The sequence below is a fragment of the Leuciscus leuciscus genome (assembly GCF_965113295.1).
Source record: "Leuciscus leuciscus genome assembly, chromosome: 15".
Taxonomy (NCBI): Eukaryota; Metazoa; Chordata; class Actinopteri; order Cypriniformes; family Leuciscidae; genus Leuciscus; species Leuciscus leuciscus.
The window spans coordinates 28,448,241-28,468,588 of record NC_138739.1 but is presented as its reverse complement, the minus strand read 5'-3'; the positions used below and the strand labels follow the sequence as shown (position 1 = coordinate 28,468,588).

General features: G+C 38.3%; 1 protein-coding gene across 1 annotated transcript in view; it reads right to left on the bottom strand.

Moving 5' to 3' along the window:
• Nucleotides 1–4,900: 4,900 nt before the first annotated feature.
• The window catches only part of cbarpb (CACN subunit beta associated regulatory protein b), a 37,128-nt gene continuing 21,680 nt past the window's right edge, over nt 4,901–20,348 (bottom strand). Inside the window, exons 11-15 of the mRNA XM_082138164.1 lie at nt 19,573–19,744; nt 17,079–17,231; nt 15,403–15,637; nt 11,392–11,581; nt 4,901–9,579 (exon numbers count right to left, since the gene is read on the bottom strand). Coding sequence (XP_081994290.1) covers nt 8,142–9,579; nt 11,392–11,581; nt 15,403–15,637; nt 17,079–17,231; nt 19,573–19,744 — 2,188 coding nt within the window. The 3' untranslated portion in view covers nt 4,901–8,141. The remainder of the gene's footprint in view (nt 9,580–11,391; nt 11,582–15,402; nt 15,638–17,078; nt 17,232–19,572; nt 19,745–20,348) is intronic.

Here is a 20,348-nt window from a genome sequence, read left to right as displayed (position 1 = left end):
GGGTGCCAATAGTTCTGACCAGGACTGTGTATATTCAGCTCTGATAATGTGGTCTAATTCGAAGAGAAATATCTGAATGCATGTAGAATATATAAAATAATAACAATATTATACATATAATGAATATAGATAACATATTTGAGACATTTTATATCTAAATAACTGACTTTTGATTGCAGACTTATTGGCTGAGCAAAACGAGAGACATTGTTGAGATCTCTAAAACTCTAGAGGAGACACACATGAGTTTTCTATTATCTTTTTCTGGAGACATCTTGTAAGCAGGAGACTTAAAGCTCCCATATTGTCAAAAAATTCAAACTTTTTTCATGATAATAGAGGTCTAGGAGCTATGTAACTACCATATAGGTTTCAAAACAGTCAATCCACAGACAAATGCACACAGCCTGCATAAAGTAGCTGTGCCTTTTCACGAGCCGTTGTGACTTCCGTAAAAATGTGATGTCAGAACTACTCACCGCCTTCAGTCCCACCCCAAGCACTGCCCACCAACCCTCCCTCCTTTTGCCCAACCCCCAGACAACATCGTTGCTGAGCAACAACAAGGGACACATGTCGAGAAAATGCTGTTCAGTCGATGGATGTAGAGACCTGCACTCCCGCGGGACCCAACACAAGAGTGCGGCGCGGGACTAGATTTGATGGCCGAGTGAGGGCGCGGGCGGTAAGGCACTCGTGTGTGTGCGGGTGTTAAAGGAGCTTTGTGAGATCGCGATGAACTGAGATATCAGCTTTTTAGGAATTATTAAGGGAGCGCAGTTTGCGCTATTTCTGTCATGCCAAACCATGCACGTAGTAGCCTATGCTTGCTTTTATGTTAAATTAACAGTGGTTTGTGAATGTTTATGCTCTAATAACAAATAATTTATCACCATCATTAAAAGGTGTTTTATTTACCTTACTTGTGAGCATCACCAAGCCACAGCAGGCTACAGCATACATGACCCTAGTCACTTGTGGTTGGCCTGGCCGTGCGTCACTCAGAAAACAACAGGCCAATCAGAAGAGAGGCTCATGAATATTAAGTAGACAGGCCAAAATCGACCTGCCCTTGGCAGAGCTCCTAAGAAAGGAGCTGTAAGGAGGAGCTGTGAGATGGTTTTTGGTACTTATACCGCAAATATATATTCTTAAGGACATCAAAACCTAAAATAAAACTTCAGAAAGGTGTACAATATGGGACCTTTAAGGAGTAAATCTCATCTGATTGCTGTCTAGGAAAAACAAATGAGATACAAAAGAGATCTCAGTTCTGATTTTTCTTTCCTGTGGGAACCAGATCATTTGGCACATACATTCTAGAAAAGTCCAGTAACCAGTTTTAACATTTTCAGCACGGCTTAATTGGAGAGGAGAGCCTGAGTGACCTTCTGATAAAAGTGTGTCTTATCCTGTCTGAGTCATCGGTGTCTCCCACGCATTTTATCTCTCTAGCTCTCTTTCCCTCGTAGAAGGGAATGGGGCAATTGAAATGATGATGCTTTTCAGAGTACCATTCTGTCTGTTGATGGGATGGGGTGGTGAGTGAGTTACATTTCATCTCCATTAATTTGTTCCTTTGCTGGTGACTCACTGGCCATCTCTGCTTAATGGATTGCACAGGATATTGTTTCACAAAGCAGAGATGTTTCAGACACCATTTGTTCCTGTGATTTCAGTTTAGGCACAGTTGACGCTTCCATTTTAAGAATAAATTATATGCGCAGATAAGTATGCAAGAGCAGTGTGCTCTTAGTAGACACTACAAAATGATAGCGTTAGAAGGCGCCTTTCCACTGAAACCATATGTGCTGTCACTATGATGATGAGAAGCACATCATATTCTGTAGCCTCGAGCGGTGCATATGTACACCAAGCACGCTTCACAGGGTACAGTCATCCTAATGAGTGCCAAGCTCCGAAGGGTGAGACAAGTCTTTTTTCTTCTCTAAGCTTTTATGCCGAAGTACTGAATGAGGTTTCAATTAGCTTAAAATGCAATAAATTACATGTGTGACCATGCAGAAACTATTCTACTCAAATAAGATTTAAAGGGCAATGTTTATTATCTAGCATGCTACTAAAGTCTTGGCAGATATAAGCAATTTAAACTTTACAATCTTTCTCCTCCAGGAAAGTGGACCAAAAATAGTGATGATATTGATGATGTCATCCTGCACTTTTATTTTTAACCAATCAAATTCGCTCTACAAAGAGAATGTCCCTTTCCCTAGTACTACATCCAACTAGCAAGTAGTAAATTATGATTCATGTTTTGTGACATAAACTAGAATACTGTCAGGACAACTCTCTGGGCCCTATATTGCACCCAGCGCAATTGACTTTGTACACCGACGCAAGTATCATTCCTATTTTGCACCCGCACACAGCAGACTTTTCCCTCCACAGACGCACATCGGTAAGTTAGGAAATGAACTTGCGCTCCCGGGGGCGGTTCAGCGCAAAGAGGATGCGTGTTCCGGCACAAACGTTCCCTGGTGCTATTGTGCAGGTTTAGAAAACAATTCTAAAAATATGTTATTCATATGCTATTTTAAGGGTGCATGCTTGGCCATAATCAATGTAGTGTGTGCACAACGCGCATACACTTTGCTTATCTCATCTATACACAGACGCAGCAGTTCTCATTTTTAGAAAACCATACATTATTACAAGGAAAAATATTAACACACGAGGGAAATCATTGTTGTGTCCATGAAGATGTGAAAAAATAGGCATAAATCTATCTTACACATTTACCCAAATTATTATACGCCTGTTTAACCGAAGCTAATTTGGGTGTGTTTCTCCATCCCCAATGTAACTTCTCTGTCTTTTACGACCGTGACGAGAACGTTGGTCTCCTCGGCTGTGAACCGCTCCTGGCGTGCGCCTGGCAAATCCGCCGTTATAATAGCAAACCGCCATGGAACAAGCGCGCCTGCTCTTAAAGGGAATGTGAGATTTCGCTCTGATTGGTTTATTTCACGTTATGCCCAAACCACACCGATGAATAATGAAGCTACTTCAGACCAACCCATTTTAGATTTGCGTTAGGCGCAAGAGTCATTTATCCCGCCGGTATAATAGCAACAGCACTCAAGACCCGCCCACAAAGTTACTTGCGTTTCGCGCTTGATACTTGCGTTTCAGATCGTTAAAATAGGGCCCTCTGAGTGTTTGGCATGTTAATAGACATGACAATGTTGATATATTGGTCTTGGCGGAATAGATCTGCTATCCTGCTTCTGCTGTTGATCAAATTCGGGACTTGCTACTGCCAATACATACAGAATGCCCTATAGAAAATGATGTGATTGCGAGCAGGTTACCTTGCGCCATCTAGAGTTTCATGACAGAACTTTGTATTTGTTGGATATTAATGTTGACTTCATGTACTATTGGAAATGTCCTATTTCCCACTTCTGATGTCGTAATCACGAGTTTGTCATCTTCAACTGCTTTGTTGATGGAAAGAATAGAAATCATTGAGGACAGCAGGTTAATTCAAATGCATACAAAATGCAAAACATGGTTATTTATATACGGAAATGATGACTGATGACTGCCCAGCTTAGCAAATTTAACCAGAGTTTCCTCATCTTAAATACGACTTGAGAGGGCTTCATGTCCAAATTCTGACTAGAAAACTTGAATAAATTTCGATAGCAATGGAAGCAGAGACAAGGCCAACCCAAACTAATTTGAATAAGAAATACATCAACACAGAAAAGTGCTTGTCAAAAAATTTCAAAGGACCTTTAACAGACTGCAGAGCTTTTTGTTGTCCTTTTAAGCCCTGAACAGTCCACATGCTTGAACTTTGTCAAACATTTACCATGGCTACATCCAAAATGACATACTTGCTAACTATTTAGAAGCTGAAAAACAGTATGTAAAAATAGTCTGAATTTACAGTATTCATAAGACAGTAGGCGAAAAGTTCTTGGATGGTGTTTTACTTCGGGTGAGATTCTGAAGTGCGCATTCAATGGACACTTTACTATCCAATGAGACCACAGGAGAGGATTTGTGAATGGCAGTGAAGTGACCCAACTGACACTGGCAGGTCACATGACAATGACAACATGGCGTATGTAGAACATCCGAATTAAATTCACACATTCATACTATATAAAAATAACTTTTTTAATGGTCGCAAAGTATGTGAAAGCAGGATGTCTTCCTGTTGGTCCTGGAACAACATTCCGATCGACCAATCAGATTTTAGAGTTGGGGCTTGAGTAACATTTTTTATCAAGAAATTGAATGCCGGCCCATTTCAAGCACTGTTTCCAATTGACTTTTGATAGTCAATGGTTAGAGTTGAGGTTAGTGATAGGGTTAGGAATATGCTTGTTTGACAAAAAAGATCTAGAATTGGTCTGTGTTTTTTTTTTTTTCCTTTATCTTCCCTCACAGCATCATCTTTGTACACCCCAGTGATGAGTGTTTAGCCTCAAATTTTAATGATAAATTGAATCACGATCAAACATCCAGTCCCCAATGGAGAGATGACATCCATTGGGTTGGTCATCTTCAATTCAGATGAGGAATATTCAGTACAGCACAGGAACATGTATAAATAGGATGTGTCAGTGGTGTCATTGTTCGCGTTGTCGCGCAGATGATTGATAGCCACTATCATAAGAGTAAAGGCCCTTTCCCAGTCTCCCTGGTTACCAGGGGTTGCTATTGATTTAGAATCATAATGACTGTACAGCCATCTTTAATTTATTAGCTTGGCTGATATGAATATTTGATGTTCCCACAGGGATATTCCAGCGCCTAAGATGGAGAACGGCAGGATGGAACATAGACAGGTGTAGATAGCAGTTTGCCGGAGCGAGTCGACAATCTCTTGATCTTGAGATGAAATAAAAACGAAAAGGACTCAGGCAAAGTCATAATGCATCATTCTTTATTGACTAGTTGGAAAAACATAACATGAAAATAAATGTTTAGATTAGTTGGTCCCTCAAGGCTCAGTAGATCTAGAACAAAGAGATCCAGGTAAACAAACAAACGTTCAGAAAGCTCGCCTCGCTCTCTCTTTTTTGACTGAGTAATTAGTCAAGCAGATTTTTTACAGATGTTTTTTTTCTACAAGGAAATTTGCACATTAATATATATTTCCTTTTTCATCTAAATATACCCAGCAATAGAAATAATTATTTTTGTCCATGAAAATCTTATCAAGTCAGCAAAGCATTACTTCTAAAATAACAGACTCCGTTAAAATACTTTACAATATTTTAGTACCAAGTCTATTTCTTTTCATTCTCGGATTCACACAAAAAATATCTATGATTTGGTGCTTCGTTTTGGATTCGCTAAACAATAATTTGTCATCACATGCAAATCTATACACAGTAATCCATCAACCGACAGGCTATTTGATTGTGCACACATCTCCCAAAGGTCCCAACTAGGTTTATGTCAAATCCAAGACATAGACTATTCTAGTGCCTGAAATGGGACATCATTGTGCTTATATACAACTCAACTTTATCCTTTGTACAGATTTAGCTGTCCCTGACATGTTTCGGATTACAGTTAATCAAAACCAAGATCTGGATTTGTAACAGATAACCCTTGTGTACGTGTATTTGACAATGCCGCGTAAATGTACCACATTTCAGATTTCCATTTGCACAATGCAATAACAGCTTTTAGTTCGTTTTGTTTCTGTTTATTATTATTTTTTAATAAACTCTGTAAGGTAATTTGGCCTATTCAATTATGTACGCTCAAAATGAGTTTTAAGAAATAAGTGCTCTAGTGGGGATCTCAACCTCGTTCTCTTAAAGGGATAGTTGACCCAAAAATGGAAATTCTGGCATCATTTACTTACATTCATGTTGAAGATATTTTGAATAATGTTTCTGCTGTTTTTGTCCATATAGTTAAAGTCAAACCCTAAACAGGGTTATTATACTTAACTAAAACTAAAACTAAAACTAAAACCATTACCATTCATTACTTGAAAAAAAAAAGTAATAATTTAAATGATATATATATATATTAAATAAAAAATTTAATATGCAAAACTAACTATACGAAAATAACGCTGATTGGACCCTATTGACTTTCATTGTATGCGATTTTTCAGATGAACTATCCCTTTAAATGTTAAATGCACAGGAAGGCACCATATTAATCATGTGAGATGGTCTGTACGTTTCATTTAGCCTGAAACAATCAATCAACAATATCAGCTAGTCTGAAGCTCTCTTTTCTCTGGCATTGTTAATTACTCCCTGCACATCAGCCATTGTTCGCCTAGATAATGAAAGCTTTTTATTTCTGGATAGGGTACTTCAGCTGCAGCCTAAATAGCACATGTAGACTTTAGTGTACTACTCAACAGCTCTATCAATCGCCCTAAAAGGGCACAAGACATTGTGAGCCTTCATTGACAAAGCCTACAGATGCTACACAAGCTTTGCTTCATTACATCAAGAGCCTCTACACTGTATGTCGCCAATGGTCTGGTCTCACATTTCACAATGACAGACTTTCTAACACATCACAAGCCGAGGACAACCTTTTGTTTGCATGCTTACGAGAAGATCAAACCCAGAATGATCAATACAACGCAACCCATACTGTGAGCTCAACCCAAGAGCAGCTGCTGACAGATGGGAATACTAGCATAGTGGATAGTTCGGATTAATGTGAATGGTGGCATTTGTACCGAGATACAACAATGGCTTATGCTGGGCAGTGGGATTGGCTCTAATTGACTCTAAATGACGGTTTTGTCCAAAATCAGCGTGTGCAGCCGTTCACTTCTATGGATTCTCGTCATGGTCATCTTCACGTAAAAGTACTGCTCATGAACACAGAGAGCTCATTTTGTGAAATACATGCAAGAAAAGGCATGCCCTTCTCTCAATGAAATTCATTCAAATGTCTCAGGCTTGATTCAAACCCTTAGAGAGGCAAATCTGTGATCCTTATTTTACAGGACTGGTTTTTCTTTCCCAACTGTTGCTTACAGTGTTTTCATGTTTGATCTTGGTATTACCTGACAATAATTTGGCACTATAAATTTGAAAATTGTTCACTCTACTATTCATTCTCACGGATATGATCAACGATACAGAACAAATGATACAATTAAAAGATGAAAAGCACAATAATTATAATAATTCAATGGTCATAAAATTACAGTATCTCACAAAGAGGCAGTTTTAGCCATTCAGGACTTCAAGAAAAAGAAAAAAAAGAAGAAAAAAAAACTATTAAATGACAGGGATACTTAATAGTGAGTTGCGAATGTGTCAGTGGGAAACAAGCTAGTGTTTTAGTGCAACTAATCTTGTGTAACCCAAATTACAAACACTGGGAAAGAGTTTGCTTGGGAATTGGACCAATGCCATGGTGTTTCAGATTAATCAAGACATTTAGCATTGATAATGCTGTTGTTGTTTTTTTTAAATACAGGTTATGTGACATAGTTAGACACGTCTACCCATACCAGGAAACTTCTACAGTTTATGCTAATTATTATTTATAATTTAGGATTTTTTTCTGAAATTGTATTTATTAAGTCTGACAGCAGGTTTAGCTACACAACAAAAACCCAGATGCTAATAATAAATAGTATTTAGTGTTTCATTTCATCACAACGTCCGAAAGCAAAACATAATAACCAAATAGAGGGCTATCTTGTACTTTCAAAATAAAAAAATTATAATAATATTATTAATTTGGGTCATGAACAGACATCCGGATAGGCAGCATTGCAATACAATTCATGCACTTACAAATATAATCAATCTTTAATCTAATAGCACCCAAATTCACAGTGGATTACCTAGTGCAGAGAAAATATTGGCTTTTGAAGTCAACGAGTAGCTAAATGGAGAGCTTTAATAACAGACTTTGACATTTCATTTGTTTAAGACTTGGTCCACTGAGCAACGTGAGGTATGCGCCTTAACTGCCTTTTATTTAACAATGGGCATGGAAGAAATGCCTCTACACCATTGGTCTAGGACATAATGACAATGATTTCAACTTCATTTAAATGACCAAAGTAAACCTGTTCCAGATCGGAGCCAATGTCGATCAAAACTTTGGACCTGTAGTTGCTGCGAAGTGTTCTTGAACGAGGAGATGAAGGGAGCCACATGCTACACTGGACTGTGATCGGGCGATGTGTAGGTCATAGTCACTGCACTACATTCGGACGGTTCCCTGGTCCTGCGGAGATCCGAGTACAGCCGTTCTTCAAGGGTAGCCGCTAGCTTGTCACTCAGCTCTTCTGTGATTGTCTGTGGGCCGTAGCTTGTACATTCGTGTGTACATTCATCAGGAGGCTCAGGGGGTAACAATGCTAGCCTAGAGTTCTCCCGGTCCACCGATTGCTCTCCAGCAATGTCAATTGTTGGAAGGGGCTGTGATGCCTCAAGGACTTCCTTTTCGTTGATGGTTCCACTGCTTTCAGTGCTGGAAGATATTCTTATGTTGTCTGGATCCACATCAGTAGCAGTGTCCTGATCTGCCTTGAGTGTCTCGGGAGTACTGGTTGCACCTTCGCTGCTCTCTTCATCAGGTGCACTGATGATTCGTGGGAGCGTGCTGTGGTAGCTAGTCTCTAAAGGATAGTTGACAGTTTCGCCACGTCGGAGCGGAGAGCGGTACCGGTCAAAAGAGGTTTGGAAGCGCTGGCCGGGGTCGCTGTATTGTTTGGAGCGCTGCCACTGCTTGCGCAGGTGCACGCGAGAACGATGCTTGGAGCGCAGCGGGGACTCCTGCTGATCGAACTGCGGGTCGTGCCGCAAGTACTCGTTGAAAAGTGCGTCGGTTTTCTCGTCAATGCTGTAGTCGCGGCGGGAAAGGACGGGGGGATGAGGTTGATCATTCCGTTGAGTGAACATCTGGCCGTAAGGGGACCACAGAATGGTGCTCTTGTCCGTTTCCACTCCGTCCACACCACCACTGGCACCCGCGGGTTCCTCTTCTAGTTCTTCGTCAAAGATGTCCGTGTCGAAGCTCTCGCACACGGTCCCTTTGCAGCCGGAACTGAAGAAGTGCCTGCGCTCCACGGCGGAGCCGTCTTTACTGCTACTGCTGCTTCCGAACAGTCGCAGCTCCTCAGGAGCACGCGAAGGTGCTTCTATCGAGGCGTAACCGCTGTCCATCTGGAGGAGCTTGCGGTTTCCCGGCTCCCCATCACTTCCTCTTTCAGAATCGACACTATCCTGCTTACGACTTTTCTCCGATCCCTCATCTAGAGGCAAGTCTGCATCCCCCTCTAACTCATCCCCAATATCCTGCGAGGGGAACCTAGGCAGCCCTCCCATATCGGTCTTACCCCCTAGAGAGCACACACTTTCTGCGTCACTACGGACTGAGTCTTTGTCATTGTTGCTGCTCTGGTCAGACGAGACATACCGCTCGAGGGAGGCGCGAAGAGTCCAGATATCACGGTACAAGGTCTGAGGTTCTAAGCTCTCCTGATGACAGCCCATTCCAGGACTCTCATCTGGGGGCTCGGAGGTAAGGCCGATCACCCCGGGACCCATCGCTCTGCTGCAGCTGGGCTCCACCATCACCTCCACCTCTAACCTGAAGAACAGCACACATATGAAATCAGACAAGCTCATAGTCCTATATATAGTCAGTATTTCTTTAAAAATGCCACAATGTAGCAAAGCATGTTTCATGTCAGTGTGCATCTGTCAAATAAGCTTTCCGTTAAAGCCCTGAGCCCAGATTCAGACATTTTAACTTTTATTTTTGATATAAATATACTATATTGTTATATAATTGTATTATATATATAAAATGGCAATGCTCCAAAAACAGTAAATAAATAAAAACGCAAAGCACGATAATTAAAGTAGCACTGCTAAAAATATCTAAAAACAAATAGATCCAAACTAAGGTAAACTATTCAGCCTAACTAACTGACTAAATTAGTCAAAAAGTCAACCACTGTGAACCATCCCTACTATATTAATGTTTTATGTCACTGTGGGTCTACACAACTGTTCAAAAGTAACTTTAATGTATGTAACTTTTTTAAGTTTTAAAAAAAAAGTATCTTATGATCACCAAGGCTGCATTTATTTGATCGAAAATACAGTAAAAACAGTAATATTCTGAAGTATCATTACAATTGAAAATAACTTTTTCTATTTAAATTTAGGGATGCACGATCCATCAGTCATCATATCGGATATAATTTGTAATGTTATCGTTATCGGCCCAAAAATTTGGCCAATATATAAATGCCAATAAATAATTGATTATTTCCCTCAGCTGAGACACTTCAGATGCTTGAAATATGACTGGATAAATTGCTTGAAATTGCTTGAAATATGATTGGAATCACTTCCAATCATAAAAGAAAAATAGTACAGTTAAGTCTGCTGTATAGGCTACATAAAATTATAATGAGAAAATTATAATTGTGTGTTTGGGACGTGGCTTTTAATGGTGGGGACTTTTGTTTTGTAATCAGGCTCTCAAAAAAGATATAAAAAATTGGATTTCGATTTATCGGCCAATATATCGGTTATCGGCTTTCAAATATAAAGAATTATCGGTTATCGATATCGGCTATAATTTTCATATCGCTGCATCCCTAATTTTAAAATGTATTTTATTCCTTTGACAAAGCTGAATTTTCAGCTTCATTACTACAGTTTTCAGTGTCACATGATCCTTCAGAAATCATTCTAATTTACTGATGTGCTGCTCAAGATTTCTCATTAATATGAATGTTAAAAACTGTTGTGCAGCTCAATATTTATGTGGTAACTGATGCAAAAACTTTTTTAACATTGTAAATGTCTTTACTGTTGATCACTTTAATCACCCTTGCTTAATAAAAGTATTAATTTCTTTAAAAATGACTCCAAAGTTTTGAATGGTACAGTATATAAAATATATTATGTTTGTTTATTTTTCCTTTCCGTAAAAGCTCTCAGGCCCAGATTCAGAGATGTTAAAACAGATGCCTCCATGAACGCACAGATGGTTGTGACTCACTCTGTGATGGTTCATTCGAGGAGACCACTGCACAGCAACAGATTCAAGAAAGTCAGTTGTACTAGGTAAGCAAATATAAACAAATATACTAATAATGCGATACAAAACCATGCGTATTGACCTTCCTGGAACATTTTGCAAAACATATGCAAACCAATCGCTACAAATACCAAAAAGGTACGCCTGTGGAATTTACCCCCACTCAAGGAAATAACTTCCATATTCTAAAGCAAAGCTTTTTGCACTGTAAGCTGATGATGCCATGATACGGCAGTGTGATCAGCGAGCTGAGATCAGTCCAGCATGGAATGGGGTCTGCTTTATGAGGAGTGGCGTGGCAGATGGTTGCTATAGCGAATGCATGGGCGAGGCAATTAAAGATACCTGCCGAGGGAGGGTGGGGGTGTGGAAGGGGGGGACAGAAGGCGTGGACTGGGCCGGGTGGGGCAGTAGGTAACATCCTTGGTGCGAGCGATGTATTGTATGAGGTCGATGTGATGGGCGTCATGCTCCTCTTGGTCCATGCTCTCGCTGGCTGCACGCTGCCGCTGGAACTGCCTCCGTTTGGGGGAGCCTTTAGGGACGACATGAATTTTGCGTCAACAGCCTCACAAAGCAAGTTAAAAGGATAACATGAAATCAAAATCAACACATTCCAGGTTTTATTGTCAACGATTAATTGATCCACCAAAAAAACCTGCATAGTTTCTTGTTAGTATTAGCCAATGGTCGCAAGTTCCGTTTTCACCAAAGTTCAGCGATTCTATGTTTCCCGAGACCATAGTTCCAAAGAACATTCGCAAACATCAAAGTTGCGTGGTTGAAACTACAGCTCTCGACAATATAGGTTCTTTATAGGTTTTGTTCTATGAATAAAAGCCTAAATTCAATCTGTTCAACATATAGTGATCAAGTCTCTTCAGAAAATTTCGGACTAAACCGCTCAATTCATATGGATTAGTTTTACATTCTCTTTATTAACTTTTTGAAGCGTCAAAGTGGTAGTTGCGTAGACTGTCAATGGAGGGACAGAAAGCTCTCAGATTTCATCAAAAAGACGTTAATTTGTGTTCAGAAGATGAAAGAAAGTCTTACGGGTTTGGAACGACATGAGTTTTGATTAGAATACATTGACTGCATACAGACTTGCCGCAAAAAGTGCAAATATTTCAACGCATCCACAGATCAGTCCGAAATTTATTTTGCCATTGTTTTAGCAAACTTGCATTTGGTCTGGCTCGATTTTGGTATATAACATGGATTGTCTATAAACTGTTTTTAATTATACATTTTAATAATACACTTTAATTTGTATTAAATTCGTTCAATTAATTAAATTTTTTTTATTTTAATGCAATTATTATTTTTATTTAAAGGTATAGCGGAGGATGTTTTACTTCCTGGTGGGTAGTCTAAACTATTGGTCCTCCTAATTGTCAATCATTCTGGTGAATCAATCAAACTTTTCAAAAAGTGGAGAGGGCGGGTCTTATCTAAAATTTGGAAAGATCCTCCGCTATACCTTTAATTTAAAAATAATTTAATACTTAATTGAAAATGTTCCTCTAATTGCTTTTTTATGTGTATTCTAAATATAGTACATTAGTTGTAATGCATTCAAAAAACATAATTAACATATTAACAATATAATATGTATCTTATTAGTTAACCAGGGCACTCTACAATGGAAATCCATTCTATTAGAGCATTGCTTTAATCATGACCTTATTGTTTCACATAAAAAAAAAAAAAAGATCGTTTGAAATGCTCTTTTTTGCCATCTCTCCTTTAAAAAAAAAAAAAAAGAAGAAATTTGGAATGGAAGAGCCCTGCGTCAACCGGCCATCTGCTTGAGTGTGAGTCTTGGCACACAAATACAGCAGCTCCGTCTTGGCTGAGAGAATATTCTATAGTGTGTGTGTGTGTGTGTGTGTGTGTGTGTGTGTGTGTGTGTGTGTGTGTGTGTGTGTGTGTGTGTGTGTGTGTGTGTGTGTGTGTGTGTGTGTGTGTGTGTGTGTGTGTGTGTGTGTGTGTGTGTGTGTGTGTGTGTGTGTGTGTGTGTGTGTGTGTGTGTGTGTGTGTTTAGCAGACTATAGATTACTATCGAATATAAAGCCGACCTGTTTCTCTGCTCCATGCTACATGAAGGCACTAAAACTCTATTAAGGTCTTCAATCATTTTCCAAGGTAATACACAATGCAGGGGCTAAATGAAAAGCACAGAAACATTCAATATTGCTTTGCATCTAAGCCCTGAGGTTAGGAAACTGATCGCTTCACAGGTTCATAACACTGTCTGTACTTTCCACAGCAGTGTTCTTTCACTTCCTTTCATGCTGACAGACCTGAGAGGATAAACTGAACGATTTTTACAGTAATACTTATATAATCAAACAACAGCATTCTAGTTAATCTATTCATTCATGTTTATTCATTCAGTCTCGTCAGCTACACCATGCGCTTTTCTCATTATTTAAATATTAGGCAGAATAATATCATACTTGCGCAGCAAGCATTAAAAAGCTTTTTAACATGTCAATGTATAAAAAAAAATAATAAAAAAAAAAAAAATTTGGGCCATGCCCAAAAACACTAAATTTAAGCTTTTCATTTGTCTTAACCACAAATTATTGTTCAGGAAATTAGCCAAACTTTAAGGGATACTTCACCGATTAGCATTACGCTTTGTATCAGTAGAAACCCGGTAGTATTTTCGAATGACTGTGCGTCCCTCCCTCATGTCCCCCTGAGACGAGAGATTTCTGTATTGTGTGTCTGGAAAAAAACCTCCGATGACGCAAAAATCATCATTTTGCATCATCTGAGGCTTTTTTGGCCAGAGGCGAGAGACTACAGCCAGCAGTAGGAGCTCGTTCTGCATGTTTTCAACCCGCCCATAGGGGGATCTCACGATAAAACGGCGTCTTTTCAGTTTCGAGTCAACTAGTAGCCTAGTTGTATCATTTCTTCCGATACTGCCCTCTGTAACCGGTAGGCGTGGCTTGGGAGTGGCCTCGTAGGGCAGCGAAGCAAGTGCATTCTGGGAGTTGTTGTCTTTCATCCACATGAGCCAAAAATAAATTTTCTGGCTTTTCTCAGTCTAGAAGGCACCAACTTCTAAAATAATTTCACACAATTTAAATACACATTCATCTTTCCAGCGGTGAAATATCCCTTTCAGCAAATGCACTATTTAAAAAGCTTCTTTTTTTTTTTTTTGGCAGAATATGGGAAGTTGTGTGTGGAGTGATGAATCACAATGAAACACGAGTTGCATGGTGATGCTCCAGAGCGGTGTCATCATAGATCTGCTGAGAAATATAATAATAAATGCACCTCTACCACAGTGAAGCATGGATTGTGCGGGAAGCCTTTTTAGCTGCTTGTATTAGCGAGCTGCTTCACAGTCATTTAATGCCTTGGAGTACAGGAGAATATTGCAAAATGGCTTGCTTCCCACAATTGAAAAGCTGTTATCTAAAGAGGAATGATCAGATTTTACTTTTCAACAAGACGATTCTCCAGCCCAAATTGCGAACACAACCAAGAAGTGGCTTGAGAACAAGTCCATCAGCTTCATGTTTTGACCTGGTCAGAGTCCAGATTTGAACCCTGTAGTGAATATTTGGTCTCATATTAAACTCAAACAAACTGGGAGACACTGTTTCAACTACCGTTAGCATGAAGCCGTTAACATGAAGTGGAACAACACTGACTCTTCTTCCTGTAAAAACCTGTCTGCAAGATGCGGCTATTCCGAGCTATATCTACAGTATTCATGCAAATTCATGCAAATTTACTGACCAGTGATTTGTGATTAAACTAGTTAGACCATTAAAAGACCACTAAATATTTGGCCCCACTTTATGTTGTTTTTTTTGAGTGTATAATAAAGACAAAACAGAAAATGGGAAGAAGAACATGTGATAGAGCCAGTTTTGAAGGATCATGTGACACTGAAGACTGATTTACATTTTAAAATGTATTTTTAATTTGTTATGATATTTCACAATATTACCATTTTACTGTATTATGGATCAAATAAATGCAGCCTTGCTGAGCACAGCAGAGATTCAAAAACGTTTAATAATTGTACTGACCCCAAACCTTTGAACGGTACTGTCAATTACATAAATGACCTAAAACTATTGTAGACACAATGTGCAAACAACAAAGAAAAAAATTCAAAATTGTCTACTTGTCATGGGTTGTCTAAACAGTCTTTATAAAGGAGATTATAATACTATATGGGGGTCTCTGGCATTAAATACAGTCGGAATTTATTTTTAATACAAATCAGCATATAGCAATTCCATTATAAAATGCACTAAAAACACAAAAAATTTAATTAAAAGTCTGTTTATTAATTATGAAATTCACACCGAGTGCACTTACCTCTCATGTCTAGACTTGAAGCTCTTTGGCTGCTGTCAAACTTCCATTTCTTGATCTTGAAATAGGGACTTGCTCCCTCAAGGCTGGCGTGTCGGCGGAGCTTGGTGAAGAACTGCAGCATTGGGCCCTGCGGGGCCCCTCCAGACGAGGACAGGGCCGTGGCTGAGCCCGATGCACCCTCTCTACCATTACCCATGATGCCTGCGCTTCTGCCGACGACTCCTCTGACCTCCATCTGTTTTTGTTTGCAATATTACATAATTGCAATATATAAATCATAAGAGATTAATTATCGGCATTGGCCGTAAAGTTTAACTACTTGTGTGTCGGAAGCAGGACTTTTATTTTAAAAGCACTGAGAACATCAATGCCTGAGCGTCCAAATCTCCCATAGGCTTTATGCCGAACAGGAAAACGGGTCTAGTTGCCGGAGAAAGTACGGCAGAAAGAACTAATAATGAACTGCATGTATACAGCATTTATTAATCTTTGTTGATGTGAATTTCAACATTTACTAATACTTTATTAAAATCTTGTTAACATTAGTTAATGCACTGTGAACTAACATGAACTAACAATGAACAGCTGCATTTTTATTAACTAACGTTAAAAAAAGATTAACAAATACAGTAACAAATGGATTGCTCATGGTTAGTTCATGTTAGTTAATACATTAACTAATGTTAACTAATGAGCCTTATTGTAAAGTGTAACCAAAAAAACTTATCTTTAAATTAATTAAAGGGATAGTTCACTTTGAAATAAATTGTTGGTATGTTTTAGCTTACCTCAAGGGCATCCAAGATGTAGGTGTCTTTTTTTCCGCAGTAGTTTCAATTTTTATATTTTTAGGTCAAACCGTTCTTGTCTGTCAGTCATAATGCAGGTCTATGGTCATTATCTCAAAACACAAGCACAGAGTCCAAATTAAAACAATTCCCCGTCGTCCAAATTAAACAATTCCCCATCGTAAGTACACATTGATGGCCTAAGACACGAAACGAGCGGTTTGTGTGAGAAAACGAACAGTATTTATATAGTTTTTACCTCTTATACGCAGCCATGTCGAAGTGATCTGATCTGACGTGTACGCAGACTGGTGCATAGATACAGTATATACACACTAGATGTCGCCTTGTCTATGGCAGTTCATTGGAACGAATGTCTTTAAGGCGACATCTAGTGTGTATATATCTATGCACCAGTCTGCGTACACGTCAGATCAGATCACTTCGACATGGCTGTGTATAAGTGGTAAAAACGATATAAATACTGTTCGTTTTCTCACACAAACCGCTCGTTTCGTGTCTTAGGCCATCAATGTGTACTTACGATGGGGAATTGTTTAATTTGGACGACGGGGAATTGTTTTAATTTGGACTCTGTGCTTGTGTTTTAAGATAATGACCATAGACCTGCATTATGACTGACAGACAAGAACGGTTTGACCTAAAAATATAAAAATTGAAACTACTGCGGAAAAAAAGACACCTACATCTTGGATGCTCTTGAGGTAAGCTAAAACATACCAAAAATTAATTTCAAAGTGAACTATCCCTTTAATAGTGAGATTATATCATATATTCTGGCTTAATATCGGCCCTCCTCTCTAAAATATCGGTTGCACACTAATTATTATGCGTCAATGGGTGAGTGTATTAGTGTGTGTGACTCACTAGACATGGACTGGAGGGCTCAGGACCGGCCGCCGCAACACTCTCACAGAACGTTGTGTGTACAGTGGAGTTGAGAGAGTCGCCAGGAAGGGCCGAGCTGGGACTGAGACTTCGGCTGATCAGGGCAGTCTGTGGCAGTGAACATACTGGTGGCTGTGCATGGGACAAACACAATGCATGTTATTGCTTATGGTAGTAATGAGAAACAAACCTAAACAAACAAAATCATGCAGTCATTTGAAACTTGTCTAGTACAGGTATAAAAATGTTTATCAAAAGCTTCAGACTGAATAACTTAATTGGAGAAGCATTCTAACATTATATACTAATCAGGTCCGATAAAACCGATGTTTTTAATATGACAGCCAACCAGATTATATTTAATGTTTCTTATAAGGAATTTTGGACCAATGAGATTTGACTGTGGGAGGGGCTTCCTTGTGGAATGACAATGAATCCTATTTTTAAAATGCAACAGCCAATCAGATCATACTTCATGTTGCTTATACCAAATTTTATACCAATGAGATTTGACTGTGGGAGGGGCTTCCTTATGGAATGACAATGAAACCAAATTTTAAAATGCGACAGCCAATCAGATTATATTTGATGTTTCTTATATGGAATTTTGGAACAATGAGATTTGACTGTGGGAGGGGCTTCCTTGTGGAATGACCATGAAACCACATTTTAAAATGCAACAGCCAATCAGAATATATATTATAAGCTTCTTATAGGGGATTTTGGACCAATGAGATTTGACTGTGGGAGGGGCTTCCTTGTGGAATGACAATGAATCCTATTTTTAAAATGCGACAGCCAATCAGATCATACTTGATGTTTCTTATACCAAATTTTACACCAATGAGATTTGACTGTGGGAGGTGCTTCCTTATGGAATGACGATGAAACCAAATTTTAAAATGCGACAGCCAATCAGATTATATTTGATGTTTCTTATATGGAATTTTGGAACAATGAGATTTGACTGTGGGAGGGGCTTCCTTGTGGAATGACCATGAAACCACATTTTAAAATGCAACAGCCAATCAGATATTTTATTATAAGCTTCTTATAGGGGATTTTGGACCAATGAGATTTGACTGTGGGAGGGGCTTCCTTGTGGAATGACAATGAATCCTATTTTTAAAATGCGACAGCCAATCAGATCATACTTGATGTTTCTTATACCAAATTTTACACCAATGAGATTTGACTGTGGGAGGTGCTTCCTTATGGAATGACGATGAAACCAAATTTTAAAATGCGACAGCCAATCAGATTATATTTGATGTTTCTTATATGGAATTTTGGAACAATGAGATTTGACTGTGGGAGGGGCTTCCTTGTGGAATGAACATGAAACCAAATTTTTAAATGCAACAGCCAATCAGAATAAATATTATAAGCTTCTTATAGAGGATTTTGGACCAGTGAGATTTGACTGTGGGAGGGGCTTCCTTGTGGAATGACAATGAATCCTATTTTTAAAATGCAACAGCCAATCAGATCATACTTCATGTTGCTTATACCAAATTTTAGACCAATGAGATTTGACTGTGGGAGCCGAGGTGCTTCCTTATGGAATGACGATGAAACCAAATTTTTCAATGCGACAGCCAATCAGATTATATTTGATGTTTCTTATATGGAATTTTGGACCATTGAGATTTGACTGTGAGAGGGGCTTCCTTGTGGAATGATAATTAAACCAATTTTTAAAATGTGACAGCCAATCAGATTATGTTTGATGGTTCTTATACAGAATTTTAGACCAATGAGATTTGACTGTGGGAGGGGCTTCCTTGTGGAATGGCTTTGTTCGCAATATCAAACTACCATATACTCTTACTGTTTTTGTAGAACATATTGCGCAAATACTGTGTACTATATGCAAATTTCCTAAATGCATGCCATGCAATAATTAAATAACCGACTACTTTCGCAAAAAATTGTTATATACAACAGAGTACACTGTGTACTATATCCCACAATGCACATTCTCAATTATCTTTTTCCAGCATGATGAATAACCACAGCTATTACTACTATTTTTAACTATTTTTCCTCATTATTTAATAGGACTGCCATTCTTACACACGTTGAGATAAAATTCCAAAATACCTGTATTTAATTTTTGGAAATATATGAAATGTAAATACTCTAAAGTGTTGTCAAAAGTTTGGAGTCAGTAAGATTTTTTTAAATGTGTTTAAAAGAAGCTGGAGCTGCTTAGGACAAAAAAAAAGTACAATTTGAGGGATACAGTAGGATTTACTGTATCTCATGCCGCTTCATCATCATGTGACTACGATAAAGTAGGAGTAAACATGTTAAAACATTAATGACCCCAATATATAGATAAATCAATTGCTCACAGCATAAACGTCTCCTTACACACCATATCACTTGACAAACTGACAATCCATCATGACCTTAATGATTTAAACTGACATCATACTGACATATATTAGCAGAGCAATGTGACTGTCACCTGAAAAATTGAGAGGCTGGATTTAGCGACGGGGCGCGTTGTCATGGCAATACTGTTCTCTGATGACTCACACTCGTGGATGGTGAGTATCTGGAGGGCGGGTGGAGGGAAGTGGAGGTGGGTGAGCCGCGCGTTCTTCAAGTGATGGAAGTCGCCCTCCGTAAGCGTGTACCTGAGGGGAGATGGAAAAAATCACACACACTGTTAGTGTTTTTCACTTCATTGTAGATTTGCATCACAAACATCACGGGAGTGTTTGCTGAAAATGTCTTTTAGATGGTTAAAGATTTAGTGCTAGATTTATGCATAGTTCCTGTTAGATGAATAAGCATAGAATCATATTTTCTAAAAGAATGATATAAAAAACAATTATTTATAAAATATATTATTATATAAATACACTATTTTAAACACCTTTTACTTTTTGTAGTAATTAAAAGTCAAACGTGAAATTTGACAAATGACAAAAAAATGCAAATTCAAAGTCTTTATTTTGTGAGATCATATAAAAGTATGCATAAGTATTAAATAATTAAATGTTTTTTTAAATAGTTTTAGATGAAGTACATCTCAAACTTAATAATATATGACAATATTATAACAATAAACATTCACACACATACATATATGTGATATATAGATATGACCTAATTAATTAAATGTAAATATTAAACTATTTTAATATTTAAAAATAACATTTAAATAATTAAATGTTTTTTTTTAAATACTCTTAAATGAAATACCTAAAAAAAGTATATGTGTATATATATATATAT